Raw genomic sequence first — 24,274 nt, 5'->3', positions numbered from 1 at the left:
AGGGAGCACAGAATGAACCCCACACGTTTTGCGTTCCTGGAAATCTGTAATCGACACCATCAACCACAAAGGGGAACCTTCCCTCCCCTCCCCTCCCCCAGCCCACTGTCAGCACCGCTCCAGGACGACCCCCAGAGGCCCCCTAGTGGCGGGCAGGGGGCAGCTGCCCAGGCTCCAGGAGCCCCAGGCTTTGCAGGGCTTCCATCAGCTGGTCTCGGGCAGCACCTATGAAAGAGTTCTCCAAGAAGGCAGGGAGACCTCCGACCCCGTCCCGAAGAGTATACAGAGGCACCCTCACGAGGCCCAGCACCTGCAGAGACATTGGCGGGGGGTGGAAGAGACAGTGATTTGAGGACCCAGGGCTGTCCGTCCGCCCCCCCCATCTGAAGGTTAAAAGGCCACAGAGGGGCAGCTGTTCCTGGCCAGGGGCCGGCACGCAGCCCACCCGACTTTGGGACAGCCTAGTGTTTGTTGGAGCAATTCTGGCCCTCCCCAACTCCCACCCATTGCTCTGATCAAGCCCAATCTGAGCCCTCCCCTCATACTCCAAGCCTTTTCTTGTCCAGAATACATCGCTCTCCCCCTCCCCATTCCTTCAAGCGACTGTCATACGGGATCACCTAGAGATCATCGGTCTGGAAAGAGGGGATCAGGAAACCTGAGCTCAATGAATAGATGATCAACCAATAAGAGGGTGGGAAAACGGCCGGCTCCCACCCTCCCCTCGATAGCCAATAGTAGGGTTCGTCTCCAAGCACAACCACTCCTACCCTCGGCCCCCAGCACTTCCCCATTTTACACCCCCCACCCCCACCCCCCCCCTTCCGAGCTGGCCCCAAAGGGTAGTCACTCTCTAACCTAAACAGTCTTCGGGTGGCACCCACGGTGCACTCAGGAAAACCTCCACCCCCGAACCCCAGCCTAGCCGCACTGCTGGGGCCCGTCTCCCCACGCCTCCCGGCTACTGCAGGTGCGGCCAAAGGGATGGGAACAGCAGAAGCCCCACCCCCTCACCCTTTTCTTTTTGGGTGGGGCAAGGAAGCTCGCGTGAATACGCCCCAAAGGACGGGCTGCGATCTGCACCTCGGATCTCGTTGCGTGATCTTTTCCCCAAAACCCGGGTTCGCATCTCCCAGTCACCCCTCCTCACCCCACATATCTGGTCAGTTGCCAGATCTCGCCATTCCTATCTTCACAACCCCTCTCCCATCTGCCTCAGCTCCCACCTTAGCTCGGCCCCCCTCGCCTAGATGCCTACTACTTACTATACCTTCCCAACCTCATCTCTCTGCCTACTATAGTACCTCTTTCTCGTGAAGGATTTATCCAAAGGGATTTTTGTCCCTTAAGTGCGGGACTGACCGTATGGCTTCCCTGCTCACTAATTAACTCCACTCACTCCTCCGTTAGTTTTGTTTTGTTTTTCAGGGCAATGGGGGTCAAGTGACTTGCCCAGGGTCACACAGCTAGTAAGTGTCAAGTGTCTGAGGCCGGATTTGAACTCAGGTCCTCCTGAATCCACGGCCTGTGCTTTATCCACTGCGCCACCTAGCCGCCCCCTCCTCCGTTAGTTTTTTTGATTCTTTTAGTGAGGCAATTGGGGTTAAGTGACTTGCCCAGGGTCACACAGCTAGTAAGTGTTAAGTGTCTGAGGCCAGACCTGAACTCATGTACTCCTGACTCCAGGGCCAGTGCTCCATCCTCTGTACCATCTAGCTGCCCCCTTCCGTTAGTTTTTAAATATCTATACCACCTGGCCCAAGCTACTTCCCAGCCTCATTGGACATGATTTCCCCTGCAGAAGTTTTCGATCTAAGCCCAGTGGATAAAGCACCGGCCCTGGAATCTGGAGGACTTGAGTTCAAATCCAGCCCCAGACAACGTACTACCTGTGTGACCCTGGGCAAGTCACTTCACCCCATGGCCTCCAAAATTAAAACAAAAAACAAAAACATGCCTTTCAGACAGCATCTTATGCATAAAGCTTTCTTGATGCCCCCAACTGCTAGTGCCCTCCCTCAGTAGCTCACATTTAACTGTGCATGTGTATACGTCCATGTGGCTTTACAGATTGTTGGTTTTTTCCCCGTGAGGCAATTGGGGTTAAATGACTTGCCCAGGGTCACACAGCTAGTAAGTATCAAGTGTCTGAGGCTGGATTTGAATTCAGGTCCTCCTGAATCCAGAGTGGGTGCTCTATCCACTGCACCACCTAGCTGCCCCCTGCTTTACAGATTTTTGTACATACTTGTCTCCATTAGAAGGGAAGCTCTTTGGAGGAGGGATTGTTTCATCCTTTGTACTTATATGCCCCCAAAGAACCTGGCTGTGGTACTTAATGGGTTCTTGAATGGTCCTTGATTGACTGATGGAATTACTTTTCTGCCTCCTTTAAAGGCTCCTTGTCCTTTTCCTGACCTCCTGCAGTTCCCCAAGGACCTGGCCTGAACCATCTATTTGCCCCTCCTTGGCTCTCATTACCTCTGAAAGCTTCAATGACCACCTCCTTTCCAATGTCTTGTGAATCTATACATCCCAGTGACCTGCTCAGATTTCCTAAAGGAGATTTCCAAATGGCCAAAAAATCCCTAACTTATCCGTTGTCCCCAGAGGGTGCTCCTCATCATGCCAATTCACTCGTCTATGGAACCCTGTCGCCCATATTCATCAAATTCACAAAATCCCCAAATCCCCCAGGGAAGAGGACCATGACATTGGGGTGATGTCATGATTTGCAGTGAATTGGATTGAAGTGAGGGAGGGCTGTGCAAGGTCACCAGCCTCACTCTCTCCTCCAGAGCCATCTGGATCCAGTGGCAAGATATCCATCAGGACGACTGGAGATGACCCCAGATGTTTGAGGCAATTGGGGCCCAGTGTCTGAGGGGAGATTTGAGCTCAGGTCCTCCTGACTCCAGGGCCAACGCTCTATCCACTGCCCCACACCAGGCCAAACCTTAGAGGGAATCCCCTTGAAATCACAGTCAAAACACCCACAAAACCACATGCCTACTTTTCCCATCCCTACAAAATCTTGAGAAGGATAAGTTACAAGACATCAAAGGGGATCTTCAAAGAAGGTATGAGAAGGGAACTGTCGGGATTTCCAAGATTTCTTCAAGCCAGTGACAGCTTTATGATCACACAATTGACTGAATGATGTAGAGAAAAGGAGTTCCTCTTGTGCATATACTGTGTCTCTTGGGTTTCTAAAACTATTTTGGAAAAGTGTTTCGACAGAGTTCTCCTGCAGCAAGGAGTCTTCCATACATCTCACAGTCAAAAAGGATTCTCTGAAAGGTGCAGCAACAGAAATAAATAAGGCTATTCAATAACCCTGGGATTATAAACATCAACAGAGTTGGACAAGGGAACCCCTGATGTGATCTCCTGTCTCTTCCATCTGGAAATCTCCCTTGCAAAGCTCTTCTTCTTTTGAGCCCACTGTCACCAAGCTAGCTGAGGTCCTCATTACCACTAGCCCAGGCTATTGCAAGAGCCCACCCCACCCCCCACCAGAGTTTCCCCCAACTCTGATCTTCATACCACTTCCAGAACAATCTTACTCTTGGAGCTTAGATCTAGTCACAATGCTCCTCTGCTCAAAAATCTAGCATCCCCCACGGAAGCTCAAACTCCTTTAGCAGGCAGATTTACAAAATCTCCAAGCCAAATGGGGCTTCCAAGGCTACCAGACTCGGGCCAGGACTGACCAAGAATCCCCAGTCCCCATCCACCTGGGGAAGGGGCTTCTGCCACCTCTGGGCCCAGCCCTTCCACTTTGGGATGACAAATTTCAATCTGTCTCTCTGTGACTTCTACCCAATGTTCCAGTCCCCATCCACCTGGGGAAGGGGCTTCTGCCACCTCTGGGCCCAGCCCTTCCACTTTGGGATGACAAATTTCAATCTGTCTCTCTGTGACTTCTACCCAATGTTCCTGGTTCTCTTAGGTCAAGAACAAGTCTCCTTCACATGGCAGCTATCATACCCCCCACCCCCACCCCCTCAAACTCTTCTCCTTTCAGGCATAACATGCCCAGGTCCTTCTCCAGTCTTCTCTCCATCCTCATTGCCCTCCTCAGGAGTCCAGGCCTTCCTAAAAGTTGGAAGCCAGAACCAAACAGTTGTCCAGGTGTGGTGTGACCAGAGCAGAAAAAGCCCTAGACTCTCGCCTCCCTAGGCCGGGGCACCAAATATCCCTTTAGGCAGCCCAGAGTGGCACTGACTTTTCTGGTTGCCAAATCACAGTACTGATCCATGCTGAGCTTGCTGCTCACTAAAACCTCCAGCCTTCTCTCCCCAGAAACTCCTGTCTAAACTCCGCTTGTCTCATGCTGTACTTGGGGAGTTGGCTTTTTAAACTCAAGTACAGGACTCTCCGTGCTGGGTTTCCAATCAGGTAGAGCTTCGTTCAAATCCTGCCTTGGATCCCCTTATTATCTGTGTGATTCTGGAGCCCCAGAAACTCAAAGGCATCGATGATGCTGGCGGTGCTCTGTTGAGGGAAGCAGCTTCCCCCCTCCCCACAAAATTATGTGTTCTTGTCCCATTGATGTTAAATTCCATCTCAGTACACTCTGCCCATCTTGCTTATCAAGATGTTCTCACTTAGGGACTCTGCCTCCCAGATGTTAACCATTGCTCCCAGCAAGGGATAATATGGGTACCTTCATCCTCTGAGGCACTGATTAAAATGCTACACATTGGGAGGTCAGGCACAGCTAGATCCTTTGGGTACACACAGCCTGTACCAGATTAAAATAGAATTGGGAAATATTTAACATCACATTTTAAAATCAAGTCAATATGGGGCCCTGAGAGTTCCCTGTGTACAATTTAATAGCCCCTGCTTCTAGCTGCAAGTGATACTCCTGATCTAGGCCACCTCCCTCCTCTTCATCCAAAAGGAGAGCAGAAATAACCTTGTCAAATGCTTCTCTAAGATCTTGGCTGAAATCTATCAGTAGCATTCCTCAGATTCTAGTGACCAGGTGCTTAGAGATCAACGATGTCTTTGCTAAATGTTCACCACCTATCCCTTTAATAACGGAGCCTGGAATTTCCCCAAGAATCCACCAAATTCACCAGCCAATGGTTCACCAGCTGATGGTTTGTAGACCCCACTACCCTCTGCCCTTTGTAAAAGATTGGACACGTGACCTTCTTTCTCCAGGCCAGTGGCCTTCTTTAAGTATTGCACAGTTCCCATGTGCACACAGCATATTTTCTGTGCCCAGGGAGGTAGTCTTGCTTGGTCTTATGACTTGAACTCACTGAGGCTAGGTGTTCCTGAACCTAATTAGCCAGGGTTTCAACTTCTTGTTAACCATTTGAGTACTAGCTTTTCCAGTCCAAAGATCATTCTCCTTGGCAGAGAAAAAAAAGGTACAAAAGCCTTTTCCTCCTCCACACCACCTGTTAACATTGCTCTATAGGGGCAGCTAGATGACGCAGTGCATAAGGCACCGGCCCTGGATTCAGGAGGACCTGAGTTCAAATCCGGCCTCAGACACTTGACACTTACTAGCTGTGTGACCCTGGGCAAGTCACTTAACCCTCACTGGCCAGTAAAAAAAAAAAAACAAACATTGCTCCATGAACATCGTCCTTGATGATGCAAGTTGGCTCACTGTGCCACTCTGACGGATTCATTCTCCATGACCCTGTTCTACCATACTGGGCGTTCAAGGCCCATCACAACCTTCCCCCACAGACCATACCCTGTGCTTTCCTGCCCCTATACTTTTGTTCACGCTGTGCTCAATCCCCGGAATGCCTCTTTCAGGAAGGCTCCCCCACCCCCTGCTCCATGTAGGACTTAGTTTTAGAACTACTCCCCTGGGGCAGCTAGGTGGCGCAGTGGATAGAGCACGGGCCCTGGATTCAGGAGGACCTGAGTTCAACTATGACCTCAGACACTTAACACTTACTAGCTGTGTGACCCTGGGCAAGTCACTTAACCCCAATTGCCTCACTAAAAAAAGAAAAAGAAAAAAAAAGAACTACTCCCCTGTGGACAGAGATCATATCGTGTATTACTTTAATTCTATACCTGGTACCCAGCAAGTGCTTAATAAATGTGGCATCTAGGAAGTCTACTCTGCTGTCTCTCACTTCACTGCTACTGCACCCACCTTAGTTCAAGCACTTCCCAAAACCTCCAAATGAGCCTTTTTTGCCAAAGTCTAGGAATGAGGTGATGAGGGCCTGAGCCAGGGTGGCACCAGGGTCAGTGGAGCGAGGGAGATATTATGAAGGGAGGATTAATAGGACTTGGCAACAGATTCCATATGTGGAGTGAGGGGCTGAGAGCCCGGGTATCTGAAAGGACAATGAGAGGGAGGGAAAGGTCTAACTATCCCAGTTGTCCCATCCAGGCTGGACAGATTCATCTTGTCAAAGCACAGCTCTGACCCCTGGACACTTCCATGGCTCCTGTCATCTGCAGGATGAAACACCAGCTCCTTACCTTGGCACACAGCGAGGTCCTCTACAAATTGGCTCCCAACCCCCTTTCTTTCCAGTCTTCTCTTCTTTTTTTCTTTTTTTTTTTTGGTGAGGCAATTGGGATTAAGTGACTTGCCCAGGGTCACACAGCTAGTAAGTGTCAAATGTCTGAGCCTGGATTTGAACTCAGGTCCTCCTGAATCCAGGGCCAGTGCTCTATCCACTGTGCCACCTAGCTGCCCCCTGGACTTCTCTTCTGCTCTTCTCCTTCAGCCAGCCTGTCCCAGTTGGGTCCCCCTCACTGCTTCTCTCTGTATACACAACCAATTCCAGGCCCTAGAAGCTACCATCTGCTCCCACTGGCCCCTGTAGGCTCTCCAGATTGCTTCCCACCCACACTCACCCCACACCCTCCACACTGAAGCATTCCAATTCCTGGGGCCCAAACCCAGGAGGCCGAAGAAAGAAGGGGCCTCCGTGGCCATCTGGTCTAACCTCTATATGACCCAAGATCCCTCTGATAAAGTTTCAGCTTTCACTTGAAGACCTGAGGAGAGATGTGCAGAGGGGACATTACTCCTCAAAGTGGCATATTCCACATTTGGATAATTTGGGTTGTTGGAAAGTCTTCCCTGATTCAACCTAAACTTGCCCCTTTTCCACAGGAATTGCTTGTCTTGTCAAGTGTACCTTCATCTATCTCACATCTCCCTTCTCACCACCTCTACCACAACCGGCCTAATTCAGGTCCTCATCACCTCTCCCTCACCCCTGTCTCTAGTGTCTCCCCTCTCCAAACTAGCCCGTGGAAGCAAATACCAATTCCTGCGGTCTAGAATTCAAAATGCTTTGAAATCTGACTCCAACTTATCCATCCAGTCTGATTGCACATTACGCCCCTTTATTCCCTCCCATCTCCAACTTCCTAGTGGACATATAGAACTGAATATCCCATAAACATCTTAAATTCAACTTCTCTGGCAGATAAGTGGCAAGTAAGAAAGACCTGGGTTTGGGGCAGCTAGGTGGCGCAGTGGATAGAGCACTGGCCCTGGAGTCAGGAGTACCTGAGTTCAAATTTGGCCTCAGACACTTAACACTTACTAGCTGTGTGACCCTGGGCAAGCCACTTAACCCCAATTGCCTCACTAAAAAAAAAAAAAGAAAAAGAAAGAAAGAAAGACCTGAGTTCAAATTCAGACTGAGACATTTGACACTTACTAGCTGTGTGACCCTGGGCAAGTCACTTAACCCCAATTGCCTCACACACACACACAAAAACCCCCCCCACACACACACAAAAAACCTGGTAGAAATTCAGACTGAGATACTTGCTAGCTGTGTGACCCTGGGCAAATTACTTATTAACCCTGATTGCCTCAGACATCCAGAGTGATCTCCAGTGGTCTGGATGTATATCTTGCCACTAGACTCATGGCTCTGGAGGAGAGAGTGAGGCTGGTGACTTTGCACAGCCCTGCCTCACTTAAATCCAACCTACAGCCTGGCATGACTTCACCTCCATTCCTTTAAGACAAAGGGCAAACTACAATTTATCTGTATGGATACCTTTTCTATCCTAGTAGAAAATCAGTTCCCTGAGGGCAGGTACTACCTTGGTTTAGGGCTGTGTTTCCCTAGGGCCCAGCACTACAGTCAGTCCTGAACACTCCCAGAAAGCACTTGAACAGAACTGTAACAGAATTGCTCCAGGGGAGGACAGCTTGGATCCCAGCAGCCAGGAGAGAGGAACACTAAGGTCAGAAGGTCAAACCTGTCCCTACCAAATACAAAACAAGAATCACTCCTCCCTCTGGGGTCATCCAGACCAGAGGTCACTGGACCTCTGCCTGAAGACCTTCCCGGGCCAAGGGAACCCAGAGGCAGCCCATTTGACCTTTGGATAGGTCAAGCCCGTAGGGAGTTTCCCTTTAACCTGATCTGAGGAAATCAGGCTCTTCCTCTCAACATCTTCTCCCCACTCACTGGTCCTGCTTCCAAGCCCCAAGCCAAGCCAAATCCTCTTCCACAGGTGGGCCCTGAGGCCCACTCTTCTGCCCCAGCCCCTAGGAGTTCTCAGGGATTGGTCACATCAGAATACAGGGTCTAGAATGTCCCAACTGCCCAGTGAATGAGGGCTGCACAGCTGATCTCACCTCCCCACCCCCACCCCAGGCACTAAGGAAGGACATCACGCCGTCAAGGAAAGCCGACTGATCTTAACAGCTGCAAGAGGGAAACAGAATCACAAGCTTCTAGATTTAGATCTGGAAGGGACCTCAGAAGGCATCCAAGCCAACCCCACCTCATTTTACAGAGGAGGAAACCGATGCCGACAGAGATGAAGTGACTTGCCCAGGGTCACACAGCCAGTAAGAGTCAGTGGTGGGATTTGAACCCAGGTTTTCCTGTCTCCAGGTCCAGAATTCTTTCCACTGTGCCATGCTGACGGACATAACTGTGAGCAGATCACATTACACACTTAACTGGGTTAGGTCCAGCACGGACTAAATAGGTCTATGGCAGAGTTTCAAAATGAATTAGAATAGAGTTAAAAGTGAATAAGGCCAAGAGGGCAGGCTCCAGCCTTGGGCAGGCCCGTGCTTCATTCTGATCCCCTGTCCTGTAACTTAACCCGGGTCCTGACTTGGGCTCAGCCTGAACAAGAAGATATGCTGCCTCCATGGAGTCTCCAGTGGAAGGATCCAGTTCCAAATACCAGCTCTGCCACTGACTCACTATGTGACCCTGGGCACGGAACATCCCAGCCTCTCTAAGGTTTCAATCCTCTTCCCTATAAAATGTGGGGATGAGACCAAAAGATCTCAAAAGGTCCCTTCTGGTGCTAAACCCCATAATCTCCCTCTCTTGATCACCAGGAGAAAGTGGCAGGTGAGTCTGTGAACGACTGACTCCAAAGGGAGAATAGGACCAGCATACCGGAGCTGGGCCTAGAATTTCACAGAACACCAGAGGGGAAAGGATACAAGCTTCGTCCTCCAGTTACCCACTACGGGAATGGGGAATGGGTATATATGGCTCAATGACCCTCACCCCCCCCCAAACAATCAGCTGCCAGATCTTGGCCCATTCTTTCTCTCTTGCCTCTCCCACATCCACCTCTTCTCACTTCATGAGGCCCCCACCAAAGGTTAGGCCCTAGAGACACCTTCTAACTGGTCTCCAATTCAGCATCTACATAACTACTCAGTAGATATTGGCAAGTGCCACTCAATTCCTCAAGAGGCTCCAATGATTCCCTCCTGACTGTCAGATCAAACAGGAACTCTTCTTGTTACTGGGTTTTTTGTTTGTTTGTTTGTTTGAAATTTTTATTTATTTATTTTTTTTGCAGGGCAATGGGGGTTAAGTGACTTGCCCAGGGTCACACAGCTAGTAAGTGTCAAGTGTCTGAGGCCAGATTTGAACTCAGGTCCTCCTGAATCCAGGGCTGGTGCTTTATCCACTGCACCACCTAGCTGCCCCTGTTACTGGGTTTTTAAAGGCCTTCCCAGTCTGGTTCCAACCTTCCTTCCCAGGCCCATCACCCTCCTTCACAAACTCTCCATTTCAGGCAAGCTGGTCTGCTGGATATTCCTGGACCAAGATATTCTTGTGGGTTTTTTTTCTTTCTTTCTTTCTTTTTTTTTGCAGGGCAATGAAGGTTGAGTGACTTGCCCAGGGTCACACAGCTAGTTAAGTGTCAAGTGTCTGAGGCTGGATTTGAACTCAGGTCCTCCTGAATCCAAGGCCAGTGCTTTATCCACTGTGCCACCTAGCTGCCCCCAGACCAAGATAGTCTAACATCCATTGCCATATACCTTTATGCAGACTAGACTATTGGGTTCCCCCCCACCCCCACCCCCACCACCTTCCCTCCTCACCTCCACCTCTTGGAATCGCTAGCTCCCCATCAAGGTTGAGCTCAGATGCTCCCTCCTTTGAAAATCCTTTTGTGATTTCCTCATTTTTTAGTGACACCCACCTGGAAATTTACACTTAACTGTGTATACCAATCTGAGTAGGAGAAGGTAAGCTTTTGGGGGGCAGGGACCCTGTCATTCATTCAAAACCATTTATCAGACACCTACTAAGTGTCAGGCACTGTGCTAGGTGTTGAGGAAACAAAACAACAAAACAGAAAACAAAATCCCTGCCCTCTATAAAGCTTATATTCTCTTAAGGGAAAACAAGGTGACACAGGAAATCAAATACAAATTGTATACAAAAAGATTTCCAGAGGAAAGGAGGGCACTAGCATTTGAGAGATCACAACTTCTTTAGAACTTGGCACTTGAGCTGACATTGAATGGAAGTAGGGATTGAAAGCAGTGGAAATGAAAAGGAATGAATTCCAGGCATGGGAGACCACCAGTGCAAAGGCACAGAGGCAGGAGATGAACTATCATGATCAAGAAGCAACATGGCCAGTTTGGCTGAAACCTGGAAAGGGAGGCTAGAGTGAGGTTTTGCAAGCAAGACTGAGGAGTTGACACTTGATGGTAGGGACAAGATGGAGCACCTAGCCAATGGGAGCTGAGCCTTGGCTGGGTGTGGCCCCCTGCTGGTAGTCTAGGGAAGCTTCCCAGAATAAGACTTTGAATGCATAAAATAAAATATATAATGAATTATAAAGGAAGCAAATAACATTAGAATACGGTTATCCAAACATTCAAAACAAATTTGGGCACCCTAGGTTAAGCACCACAGCTTTTGGGGCAGATAAATTACATGGTGGCTGCTTGGGGGCTGGCGGGGGGAAGGGGGGGGGGAATCACCATAGTACACTGGGCCTGTGGTCCAGAAGACATGAGTTCAAATCCAGCCTCAGATCCTGGGCAAGTCACTTCACCTCTATCTGCCTCAATTTCCTCATGATGGAGTTAATAACACCACTTATCTCCCAGGGTAGTTGTAAGAATTGAATGAGATTGTATTTGTAAAGTGCTTTGCACAATGAGTGCTATCTTAAGGCTAGCAAAGCAATTATGGTCACATGATTTGACCTATTCTTTAGGGGCATCCTGTTGCAGCTGTGTGGAAGATGAATTGCGGAAGGAGAGGCTGGAGGTGGGGAAAGCAATTAGGAGGCTAGAGTAATAGTCAAAGGTGATGAAGCTCTGAGCTAGGGTGATCACTATGTGAATGGGCAGCAGGAGACACCATGGAGACAATATCAACAGCAATCAGCAACCAATTGGATGGGAGAGGGGAGAGCTGAGGACACTTCTGAAGATGGTGGTTCCCACCCGACCCCCACCCTCCCCTGACAGAAAAAGAGAAATTTAGAGGAGGGGTGACTTTGGGGGGAGATCATGAGTTCTGTTTTGTACATAGTGGGTTTGAAATGTCTACGGACATTGAGTTAGAGTCGTCCACTAGGTATATGGTGATACAGGACTTGAGATGGGGAAAGAGTCTGGGGTTAGATGCACTTAGAAGCCGTCTCTCTGTCTCTCTGTGTGTGTCTCTGTCTCTGTCTCCTTTTTTTTTTTTGCTTTCCTGCCCCCAGACCCTAGCACAGTGCCCATCACATCAATGCTGCTTACTAAATGCCCATTGAATCTGAGACCATCTGGTATCCAGTAACGGAATTTCTGGCGGTTCTGTCTCTGCCCAGAGTAAAGTGTTTCTCTGATAACCTTGTTGGCTATTGGGGGAGGGGGCAGGGGAAAGGGGGGAAAGACCCACTCCAACCTGGAGAGCATCTAGCCTGGCAGGGAGGCAGATCTCACTCCTAGGCAAAGATGACGCTGAGTGGGCAAGAGCTACCTGAAGAACAAGCAATGTGGTATTGTAAAAGAATAACGAGTTTAGAGTCACAGTTCAAATCCCAGCTCTGCTCTTAATATCTTTGGGATGTTGTTCAAGTCACTGTTCTTTGGCTTTTGTAAAGGTTGGATGAGACCATCAATCTCTCAGGTTCCTTCTCTGAAAATCTAGGATAACCAGAAAAGGCAGGACAAACGGGGTGGGTGATTAAAAGGGGGGATCTGCACAGACTGTGTGGGAGACCTAAGGAAGTCAGTGTAACTAGAACAGATGTGTAGAATGACGGTAGAGTTCAAGGGAAAAGGCAGGTTGGGATGAGATCAGAGAGTACTGAATTAATTCTAGGCTGTTTGAACTTTCTTTTGGGGGAGCGATGCCCTTTGAGCAGGGGGTGTGGGGTCATCGGGAGATTTACTGTGGCATCAAATGCAGGATGGCCCAAAGGGGACCAGATTGGTTGGGAGGGGTACTGCCCCAGGCCAGGGGAGAAGGAATAAGAGCCTAGCCTAGGGAGAAACCTGTGGCAAGAGAAAACTGGGCAGAAGAGGCAATCGAGAGGCTACTGTGCAACGCTGGGAATGACAGAGGGGAGGGGCTGGGATTAGGGGATTTGCCTTCTACCTCCAGCCAGGAAGGAAAGGGGTAGGGGTAGGGGTGGGGATGGGGTGGGGGTGTGGGGGGGGGTGATTGGAAAAAATGAAGATGCGTTGCCAGAAGGGTAGTGTGTCCTTGAGCCCGGGGTGACCTGAGGAAGGGGTCTTTCAGCTGGCGTAGGTGGGGCTGGATTCTCGCTAGGAAAGGATAGGGAGGGGGGAGGGGAAGGGAGGGCACGGGAGGGGGAAGGGAGGAGACGCGAGCGCTGCCCCGTGAGGAAAGGGATCGCTCCCAGCCCACCTCCAGTCCGTGGTCCTTGGCACGGGGGGCACCTGCTTCCAGCGCCAGCACTTGGTCCAGGGTCAGCTGCTTGACGTAGAAGTGGGCCACGACGCGGGGCTGAGGGGTGACCGTGGCGTGGGAGCTCCGGTAGTCTCCCGGGCCCAGGCTGAAGGCGGCCGCCCCCTCGCCCAGCTCCTCCAATAGCTCCCGGTTCAGGCCCGCCTCCAGGCTGCCATCCTGGGGATCCACGAAGCCGCCCGGAAAACCGAGCCGCCCGTCAAAACGCATCTGCATCTGCCGGGAAGGACTGCGGGCTAAGTGGGGGCCCCGGCCATCCCCACCGGCCACCCCGCCTCCCCGCGCCCCCCACGGGGATCCTCGCAGGGATCCTCCCACCCCGCCGCCCCCTCACCAGCACCGCGTAGCGCAGCGGGATCCGGCCGAACAGGCGCCCCGGGTCCGGCGCGTAGAGCATCGCGTGGCACGCGTGGCGCCAACTGGGCCCCAAGTCCAAGGCCTCGGAGAGGCTGATCCTCCGCACCCCGGCCATGCCTCGGCTGCCCGACGGCTCCGAGGGTCCAGGCGCAGGACACCAGGGGGCAGGGGCGGGAAGCGGGGGGCGGGGCTCGGCTCCGGCCCCGGGGCGCTCAGCCAATCCCCGAGGCCCCCGCGGGCCCCGCCGCTCAACCGCGCAACGGGCGGCCCGGACCAATCGGAGACCGAGGGCAGCCTGGAAGGGCGGGGAAAGGGAGGAGGGAGGAAGGTTTTCCGGCTGCAGCCCGGGCCAGTCGATCGCCCCGTTGGCCCGTCAATCACCCCGGCCCCGGGGAGGGCCCGAGCGGAAGCCCATTGGAGGCCAATTCCCGCGCTATGGCTTCCTTCCGTCTGGCGTCCAGACGTCCCGAACACACATGGGAGGCAGGCTTAGCTGCCCACTATGATCACTGAAAGTCCCCTTAGCCGGCAACGAGTTCAATCCCCTGATTGACAGGCGAGGGGTCTGAGCCCCAAAGAGGAAAGGATGGCCAAGGGCATCCCGAGCCAGGCCCAGAAACTTCCTGGGCCAGTTATCATTCCATCAGACCCCCTAGCCTTCTTCAGAAGGAATGCATTCCAAAAGAGCAATGGGAATGCTGCGGATGGCGACAGAATGTCTAAGCCAGCCTGACCCCCTGCCTCGTAGCTAAAGGCTGGAACTGCCATCCCAGCCAAGGCGATTGAATACAGCAAGCATTTCTTTTTTTTTTTTTTTTTTTTTGGTGAGGCAATTGGGGTTAAGTGACTTGCCCAGGGTCACACAGCTAGTGTTAAGTGTCTGAGGCCGAACTTGAACTCAGGTCCTCCTGACTCCAGGGCCGGGGCTCTATCCACTGCGCCACCTAGTTGCCCCTCAGCAAGCATTGCATTTCTTAACCTCCCCCACTCCAAGCATCGAGATAGAGACAAAAATTGAAACCGTTCCTGACCTACTGGAGCTTATCTATAAGGTGCTTTGAGGAAAGGGGGGGGGGGTGACCAAGAACTAGGAGGATAGAACACCTAAACAGCTTTAAAGGGGCACTGCTCAATATCAGAGAATCGAGTTGGAACAGATTTCAGGAGCCAGTTAGTCTTACCCATAGGGGGGAAAAATATCTCTGTCCAAATCCAAGGAGAAAGAGCTCTCCACTTCCTGAGGCAATCCATTCCACTTTGGGACAGTTCTCAGAGGGGAATAGTGTGCAGTAAGCCTGGAAAGGGAGGCTGGCCGGCAGATTGTGGAGGACTTTGAACAAAAGCGAAGATGTATGGAAGAAAAGGAAGGACCCAATAACAAGGTAGTCCAAACAGGAGGCTGCTGCAGTAATCCAGTATTGAGAGATGGTGGGCAGGTAACAACTGAATGGATATGTGGGATGAGATTGAGAAGTCAAAGATGACTGAGGTTGCCAAGTTAGGGGGCCTGGAATAGTGGTGCAAGCTTGGTGGTCTCATCAACTTTCATGGATTCAGTTACCTCTGACCAGAACCCATCCCTGCTATGGATGATCTCATTTGTTTTCATGAATGCAATGACCATCCATCTCTATAGTGAAGATTCTAAGAACTATTTATCCAAGCCCAACCTCTCTCAAGGACTGTACCTGTTGCAGTAAATAAGGGCAGAGAACACTCCTGGGTTCCTACATAGTTTTGGTAGTTCCCAAACCAGGTCCCTGAGCAAGGTCAGGGCTGGGATATCCATTCCCATTGGTCACCTGGCAAGGACCCCAGCTTGAGATAGCAAATTTGGGACTCCAGGTGAGCTGCCCCTCTGCATCAGAATCTCATACACAAGATCTGGCCTCTTATTCAAAATATTCCACTTTGGGGCAGTGTTTATACTGAGCTGAGACCTGTCTCTCAACAATCCATTATTCCCAATCTCAGATAAAAAGGCAGCTTTCACAGGCCCCCTACATCATCTCTTCACCAAAATAACAACTCCAGTTCCTTCACTAAATCCTCCAACTTTCTCCATCACCATAGAGTACCACCATCCTCTCCCAGTCCCTGAGTCTTCTCCCCACTCCCACACCCGCCCCCCCATCCAATCTGTTGCCATGGCTACCGATTTCACCTTTGCAATATTTCTCCCATCCGCCCCCATCTCTCAATACTACACCTCCCCCCACACACACACACCCCCTGTGGTGCAAGAAGCCGTCATCTCCTGGATTGCTGCAATAACCTGCCCGTGGGTCAGCCTGCCTCATCTCCCCATTCATCTGCCAAATGATGTCCAATGACATCACCCCCCCCCCCACCCAATAAACCCCGATGGCTTCCTATCACCTCCAGGATCAAGAACAAAATGCTGTTTGGCATCCAAAATCCTTCCCCCCACACCTCTCCTTAGTCTGCAACATGTACCCTGCCTCCTGGCTGATCATCACCAAGACCTCCGCCTCTCAGCCTGGGGCATTCTCTCCCACTAGCCCCAATGCCTGGAACACTCCCTTCTCTGCTCCAGCTGCCAACTGCCCCGGCTTCCTTTAAGTCCCAACTAAAGTACCACCTCCGATAAGCAGCTTTCCTCATCCCCTCCATTCCAGTGTCCTCTCTCTCTTCATTTCCTCTTTCTCCTGTATATAGCTTGCTTTGTCTCACCCATTCCATTCTAAGCTCCTTACGGGTAGGGCCTGTGTAGACTCCTTGCACTTGGCAGTGCTTGGCACTGAATGTTTATCGAATTAAACTTTAATGATTGGACCTGTGATTTCAGTGCTATCAGGAAGCCCTGGGTGAGGAAGGTCCCTCTCCCAAAGCAGACTGGCACCTTCTCTTTAACTTACAGCCTTGCAGGCTTACCAATTTCCCCAGGCTTACATAGCCAACATGTGGAGAGGAGAGATGGAGTTGGCAATCGCCCGCCAGCTCTCTAACCACCTCACCACACTCTCTTCATCTGTCACCACCCTTCCTAAAAGGAAGGCCTACTGTGCTCCGCATCTGCCTCTGGCCAAGAACAGAACCATCCCCTTGCCAACTGTGCATCCCAGGCCCACCGAACGAAGAGTAGAAGAGCGTCCCATTTCAGGGCTACCAGACTACTGACTCACTGAGCTGGGAGTCCAAAGCCTTCCTCCATCTTATATGCTGAAACTGTTTCTTGTAAACACAAGCACAGGACATCCCCCACAGTGAGTGTGCACATGGCCGAGGGCACACACGTGTGCGCACACACACACACACACACACACACACACACACACACACACACACACACACACACACACACACACACACACACACACACCCCTTGCTCGTTTCCTACCAAGGGCAAAGAAGCACTTTCTCACAAAAATACACAGCCCCCAGGGCCCCAAATGGTTTAATGGGAAGGACTGATCAGGCGGCCGAAGGGAGGAGAAACAGATGGGGGTGGCTTCTGTCCGGCAGCGTCCCAGCTGGAGATTCTAGGAGGCCGAATCGGAGGCCTCGGAGCTGTCCTTGATGTCAGTGCTCTCTGTGGTCTCGCTGACCTCACTGAGGTCTTTGCTGTCACCGCCGCTGCTGTCCTCAGCTGGGGGGCCAAGGCCCTTCTCCTCACGGCAGCAGTCCCCCACATGGTTGACTTTGGGGTCCATCTTGTTCTCCAGGGAGGCCAGCACCGGGTGTTTGCCTTTCTCCACCTCCAGTTGCTTCCTCAGCTACCATGAGGGTGAAAGGACGAGCAAGTAGACGGACAAGTGGAGGAACAGATGGACAGTGAGAGGACAGAGGAAGGGGAAAGGGGGAAACAGAGAGAATCAGGAAGAAACAGAGAGCCCATCCTGCGTCTCTAGGAAGAGGCAATGTGGCATAGTGGAAAGAGCACCGGACCAGGAGGGAGTCAGGAGACCTGGCTTCTAGTCCTGGCTCTGCCGCTGTGACCTTAGGCACGTCCTTTCACCTCTCTGGGTCTCAGTGTCCTCATCTGTAAAATGGGGACAATAATGCCTGCCCTGCCTGCCTCCCCCAAAGACCTGTCCCAAGTATGAAAGCAAGAGAGAGGAGGTCAAAGCATTAAGTCATTAAAAGATTTCCCGCCCCCTCCGGCGATGTCCCAGCTGGGCCTGTGTGCTCTAAACAGAACATCCTCTGGGACAGGGGTCCCCAGGAAGGCTAATGGAACACTTCTCTCAATCATAGTTTTAAATAATTGAAGGAAATGCTACATTTCTGTTAGAAGTGAAAATAAAGATGGCACCTCCCTCCCTTCTCCCCACCACTCCCCACCCCTGCCCCAAGTCGGCCAACCCCTCCTTCCCCCCAACCCTGGTGAAGAACTCGTGCTCTGCTGTGGGCATCCTGAGGGGTGGGCATCCTGAGGAGTGGGCATCCTGAGGGGTGGGCATTCTAGGGGGTGGGCATTCTGAGGAGTGGACATTCTGAGGGGCAGGCATTCTGGGGGGGCGGGCATTCTAGGGGGTGGGCATTCTGAGGAGCAGGCATTCTGAGGGGGGCATCCTGAGGGGTGGGTATCCTGAGGGGTGGGCGTCCTCCATACTGTACCAGGGGCCAAGCCCATACCTGTCTTCCTCCATTCCCTCCCACTTCAGGGAATTCCCTTACTTTGCCAGAGCCAAGTTGTACTGGTTTCTCTTGTTAGAGGGTCAAAGCTGGAAGGGACCTTAAACCCGAACATTTCACACGAGGGAGCTAGTGGGGCCCACAGGGACAGGGCCGGGTCTAGGCCCCTGGTCTAGGAGCCAGGTCTAGGCCCCAGGTCCAGGAGCCAGATCTCCCCCTGTGTGGCCGCCACCCCCCATCCCCCTGGCCCAGCTTGCAGTGAAGCCCTAAGACTGCCCCATACCAGCCTTGGATTGGCTTACCTCTTCGGCCATCTGAGTCAGATCTCGCTTCATGGCATAGGCATCCTCACCGTCAGCATAGTATTTGGGCTCCACCTCACTAATCCTTGAAGAGAGAACAGGAAAGGGGGAAAAGGGAGCCTGGAGGGAGGGATTCTCACCCCCGTTCTCCCTCCCCTCTCTGGCCATCCAAGAACAGAGCCCAACAACCTGGCTTTGGATCCAGGAGCTAGCACCCAAATGAAGGGGCCAAGTCTATTTTGCAACTGCCAAGAAGAGAAAATCAAAGAGAAAGTTGGGGCGGGGGGCTCACTGCAGAGAAGACTGCAAGTTGCCACAAGGCAGGCTGTAGTTCTCAATTTCAGAAGACAACAAATTAAGGTCACGGGAGCTGAGGGGTCTCCAAGGAATAGCTGAGAGACCTAAGCACAGCTTATATTTCTTTGGGTTTTTTTAGTGAGGCGGTTGGGGTTAAGTGACTTGCCCAGGGTCACACAGCCAGTGTTAAGTGTCTGAGGCCGGATTTGAACTCAGGTCCTCCTGACTCCAGGGCTAGTGCTCTATCCACTGCGCCACCTAGCTGCCCCAGCTTACATTTCTTGAACTACCAACTGAAAACCCCTCCCTCCCTCCTGCAGCCATGCACTAAGCACTGGGTCTGGAAGCCCTGAGTTTAACTGCTGCCTCCAACAGGCAAGTCACTTAGCTTCTGCCTCAGTTTCCTCATATGCAAAAGGGGGATAACAGCACCTGTTCCCAGGGCTCCTGTAAGGCTCAGACTTGCACTCCGCACAATGCCTGGTATATAGTGTGTGCTATAGAAATGTTTATTCCAGCCCCACCCAGCCCCTATATTTAGCTAGAGAAAAGTAGCCTGGGGTGGGAGGGAGAATGGGATTCAGCAGCCAGGCCAAGTGCCTGAAGGCCGGCTGCTTACGTAGACCAGCTTCTTCTCAAAAGGGGCAGATCTAAGAGCACCAGGGAAGGCTGGGAAGGAAGATGGACTCCTGCTCAATCCTAAACGCTCCCTGCTGATCAGAGCTGTCCAGAAGGGACCAGAACAGCTTTGGCTGGGGCGGGAGGGCCACTTTCCCAGGACTCCAGGTTTCCTGTCAAGCTCCTTTCTCGTGCTTTGCTCCAGCTGGCTCTGTCTTTCCAGTTCCCAGTCACCACCACCCGCAGGCACTGGTCTATCTGGGACAGTTTAGAGGTCAGCCCTCTGCCCAGCAAGCATCACTAGATAGCTCTCCTAGGGAGTCACAAAGAAAGCCAAGGAGCTCAGAGCAGCTCAGAGCAGCTGTCGGCCAGCCCTGGGAAAACTCTCCTGAGCACATTTCCACATACCAAAGACCCCACACATGCCAAAGCAGGCTCGTCATTCACCAGCCACATCTCTCACATCTCTATGGCCCTTGAAGGGCTCCAAATGGTCTTCACAGAAGCTTGGGGAGGCAGGCAGTCTCACTTTACAGATAAGGACACTGAGGCTCAGATGCTTGTCTGAGGGTATGAAGCAAGTAAGTGTCTAAGATAGGCTTTTTTTTTTTCTTTTAGTGAGGCAATTGGGGTTAAGTGACTTGCCCAGGGTCACACAGCTAGTAAGTGTTAAGTGTCTGAGGCTGGATTTGAACTCAGGTACCCCTGACTCCAGGGCCGGTGCTCTATCCACTGTGCCACCTAGCTGCCCCCTAAGATAGGCTTTTTAACCCAGTTCTCCTGACTCCAAAAACCACCAGTCTTTTGGGTTTTTTGTTTCATCATGCTGAACAGCGTGAGAAGTGAGCTCATAAGTCACCTACTCCAACTCTCTAGGGGTATAGATGAGAGTTGAAGCTCAGAAACACGGGACAGGATGGGAGAAGGGTACTCAAACAAGAGTCACTGAAGTGGGAAGTGGCCCAGCTGGGCTGAGAAGCCAGTTTTCGACTTGTTTTCTTTCTATATGATCACATGTCCAATCTCTGTGGGAATGGGGGTACATACATCTGCCCTGGCTGGCAATGTGTGTGCTGTAGCCAACCTAGCTCCTGGAAGATCTTTAGTTTTATTTTTACTCCAACCATATGGAAGATCAAAGGATCAGGAGTCTTTCCCTGGTCTCTCCCTCACTTATGCCCCACCTTGCCTCCTTTGGGGGAGGGGGGGGCCTCAGATTACTTACTGAAAGTTAAGTGTGTTGGAATACAGATGGAGAGCAGCCCGGTTACTGGAAGAAAACAAGGGGCCAGTTAACACAGTAGAACACTGCACCACCCAACCCCCGACTCCTCAGCCACAGCACACCCCCCCCTCTCCACTCCTCACCCCAACCCAAGAGCTGTTCCCCCACTTGAAAACCTTGCTCCCCATCATCTACGCAGCCTGATCTGACTCAGGATGACTCGGGTTTCACCACTTACTTTGGGCCCGTTCTTCCTCTGATTTCAAATGCCCACTTTAAGTCAGAGGCTACACGTTCCCCTTCTTCACTCCATCCCTAGCTCCTGGCTCTCACCTTTTTCTGACATGCAAGGAGACATATTTTGCATTGAAGTTCTCAATCATAGCCCTTGAGGCTTGGTCCATGAGTTTCTGTGCTAGACCTAGCCGGCGGTGGGAACGTTTTACGGCCTAATGGTTTGAAAGAGAGGAATCTCAATTGAGGGGCTGGGAAAGGAAGAGGACCTACCAGGTGATTCTGTACTCCCTTTACCCCTGAGGCAGAAATTCCAGTCCTAGGCCGGAGGTACAGAAAGAAAGGGGTCTACATACCAAGGAGGTGATATGTCCGTGAGGGACATCATCTGGATCTTCCTCCCTAGGGCCAGAAAGAAAGAAATGGAAGATAAGGACAGAAATACAGGAGTGGCTCCTAAGGGCGTGGCTACGTGATTGATGCTGTGGGGTCACCAAAGTCTCCAAAGTTCCCAAGAACCCTTTCTGCAATCCTAATTCTTGCCCTCTTTGCTGCAGCTGACACTGGTGATCTCCCCCTTCTCTTAGCCCTTTACTCCTTTCTAGCTCTTCAGGATGCTGCTCTCTCCTAAGCTCTAAGCTCCTCCTTGATCTCCCTTGGCCGACTACACACACACACACACACACACACACACACACACACACACACACACTCACTCACTCACACTCACTCACACTCACCCACACACATTCTCTCTCTCTTAGCATGGTCCTCTGCACATTCATGCCTGCTTTGATACCTTCCCTTTAAAATGCTCTCTTGGGACAGCTAGATGACACAGTGGATAGAGCACTGGCCCTGGATTCAGGAGGACCTGAGTTCAAATCCGGCCTCAGACACTTAACACTTACTAGTTGTGTGACCCTGGGAAAGTCACTTAACCCCAATTGCCTCACAAAAAAAAAAAAAAGATAAAATGCTCTCTCCTCTTCTCTAAGACACATACCCGTATTTTGCCAGACCCACAAGGCCCCAAACTCTGGGGCCATCTGCTGCTTTGATCCGAAGTAGATCTAGCACTATTGGTATACTGATACTTTGCATGTTTGATGCCTGTCCCCCAAAGTGAACTGGCAGTTCCCCAGGGGGATAGAAGAGGAAGGAGAACAAGCATTTCTATAGTGACCCCTAAGTGCCAGGCACAGTGCTAAGCACTTTTTACAAATACAATCTGCATCCTGGATCTTTTCTCTTTCCCCCTTGGCACTAGCATAAAGCCCTTCCCTACATGCAGTGGGTGCTCTCATTAATGTGGGCTGAATGCTGGTGGGGTTGGGGGGCAGGTGGGAAGGAAAGGACATACTCAGAAGGACACCAGAGACCAGAGCTAAAGGGGAAGACCCAGAGCAGAGCAAACAAGGGTATTAAGAGGGGAATGTCCCTGGGGACCTCCCATAGCAGCAGGGAATCCTGGTCAGCAAGAGGGCACAACTGTGATGACAGCAGGTCCTACATGCAGGCTTTGGGCTGAAAGGTATATAGAACAGTCAGGAACCAGAAGGCTTAGAGAACCCTGCAGACAAGGGGTGTGAGTATAAGGGTGGTGGGAGTAGGGCCTAAGACTTTCACCATACAGGGAAACGGGGGATAGGGATGAAGTCAACAACTCACATCTTGGCCAGAACGTAGCCCACGATCTTCCCATTCTCATCTTCAGCGATGTAAGAAAGCTACAGGGGAGTTTGAGAAACAAAGAGAATGGAAGAAGAATAAATGAAGAGAACGGAAAAAAGATAAATAAAAGAATAAATCCTATCCCAAACCCCATATTCCTGACCATACAATTAGAGAATGTCAGACCTGTTAGGAAGGACCCCTGGGATCATCTGGTCCACTGAATTTTTTTGGGGGGGGGGCAGGGCAATGAGGGTTAAGTGACTTGCCCAGGGTCACACGGCTAATAAGTCAAATGTCTGAGGCCTGGATTGGAGCTCAGGTCCTCCTGAATCCAGAGCTGGTGCTTTATCCACTGCAGCGCCACCTAGCCGCCCCCACTGAATTCTTATTTTACAGATAAGAAAACTGAGTTCCAGAGAAGGACAGTGACTAGCCCAGGGGCATACTGACTGACTGGAGGAGAGGAAGGGCTTTAACCCAGGTCTCCTGTTCAGGGCTTTCTACAACCCCTGAAGCCAGTGATTCTCTCTCCTTCCCACTGGATCCCAGTCCACTCAACACTAATGAAGTTCCATCTCCTTCCCCGCCCCCTCCCCCAGTTCCTTCCAAATACCCACCTGAGGCCATGATAGACCATGGTAGAAATAGTACTTCATCTGGTAGTTTTCGGGAAGGCACAGCAGGTTACAATGCTGCATATTCATCAGGTCCTCTGGCTGTGGGTGGAGTGGGAAAAGACAGACAAGTGTCAACTTGTGGACTTTGGTCCTTGGGGATCTCACCAAAAACACTTTGCTGTTCACTCATTTTTTCAGTCCTGAACTACTCTCTGTGACCCCACCAGGGATGTTCTCGGCAGAGATACTGCAGTGCTTTGTCATACCTTCTCTAGGGGAAACTGAGGCAAACAGGGCGAAGTGACTTGCCCAGGATCGCCCAGCTAGGAAGTGTCTGAGGCCACTTTGGAACTCAGAATGATGAGTCTCCCTGATTCTAGTCCTGGTGCTCTGTGCACTACATCACCTAGCAACCCCGAAAACACACTGGGGGGGGGAGGGCTACGGGGAGGCTTTGAGATGGGGGAGTAGGGAGGGATGGGTGCAGAAACAGCTAAGGTTTATGGGAATGGGGGCAGCTAGGTGGCACAGTGGATAGAGCACCGGCCCTGGAGTCAGGAGTACCTGAGTTCAAATCCAGCCTCAGACACTTGACAATTACTAGCCGTGTGACCCTGAGCAAGTCACTTAACCCCAACTGCCTCACCAAAAACAAAACGAAACAAAACAAAAACAAAAAACAAGATTTATGGGAATGGGGAGAAGGGGAGCAATATGAAAAGCCCGTCTTCCCTCCAAAACACAGGGGTCTTAAGGCCCCAAGCCTGTGACAGGAGACCCGCCAGACACCCAGCCCCACCCCCTCACGGGGCAATCTCCCTCCCTCCAAGGCTCCACCCCAAGAAAGGAGGCCCGCCTCAAGTCACTTCACTGACGCATGCGCACGTCCACGAGTTGTCGGCCCCTCCATACCCATGCGGCCCAAGTTCTTTTCCCTACTTGCTTTCCACCCTGCTCCCGACTTCCATCCCTCCCTTACTCTTGCGTTGCGGATGTTCATGGCGCCGATGCTTAAGCGGACCCAGCCGGGCCGAGGATTAGTGAGAAGACCCAAGCGCCCTCTGAACCACCACCGCCGCCGACGCCGCCGACGCCGCCGCCGCCGCCGGATCCTGGCTGCTGCTAGGCAATTGCGGAAGGGGCGGGCCTCAACCAATCCGGCACCGCCTCCCG

At 51.6% G+C, this 24,274-nt stretch overlaps 2 protein-coding genes across 2 annotated transcripts; both read right to left on the bottom strand.

Annotated features, from left to right (window-relative positions):
• Nucleotides 1-75: 75 nt before the first annotated feature.
• Nucleotides 76-13,728, bottom strand: NUDT16 (nudix hydrolase 16). The gene is made up of 3 exons (XM_043974568.1): nt 13,510-13,728; nt 13,116-13,391; nt 76-310 (listed from the first exon to the last, which is right to left on the bottom strand). The coding sequence occupies exons 1-3, from the start codon at nt 13,645-13,647 to the stop codon at nt 143-145; spliced, it is 582 nt and encodes a 193-aa protein (XP_043830503.1). The 5' UTR covers nt 13,648-13,728; the 3' UTR covers nt 76-142.
• A 3,195-nt stretch (nt 13,729-16,923) lies between these two features.
• NAA10 (N-alpha-acetyltransferase 10, NatA catalytic subunit) lies at nt 16,924-24,243 on the bottom strand. The gene is made up of 8 exons (XM_043974852.1): nt 24,081-24,243; nt 23,102-23,200; nt 22,479-22,537; nt 21,164-21,209; nt 20,907-21,022; nt 20,574-20,618; nt 18,434-18,518; nt 16,924-17,269 (listed from the first exon to the last, which is right to left on the bottom strand). The coding sequence occupies exons 1-8, from the start codon at nt 24,099-24,101 to the stop codon at nt 17,036-17,038; spliced, it is 705 nt and encodes a 234-aa protein (XP_043830787.1). The 5' UTR covers nt 24,102-24,243; the 3' UTR covers nt 16,924-17,035.
• Between the last annotated feature and the right edge of the window lie 31 nt (nt 24,244-24,274).

The sequence above is a fragment of the Dromiciops gliroides genome, chromosome X (assembly GCF_019393635.1).
Source record: "Dromiciops gliroides isolate mDroGli1 chromosome X, mDroGli1.pri, whole genome shotgun sequence".
NCBI lineage: Eukaryota > Metazoa > Chordata > Mammalia > Microbiotheria > Microbiotheriidae > Dromiciops > Dromiciops gliroides.
The sequence above is the reverse complement of the archived record's forward strand: the minus strand, read 5'-3'. Positions and strand labels throughout refer to the sequence as shown.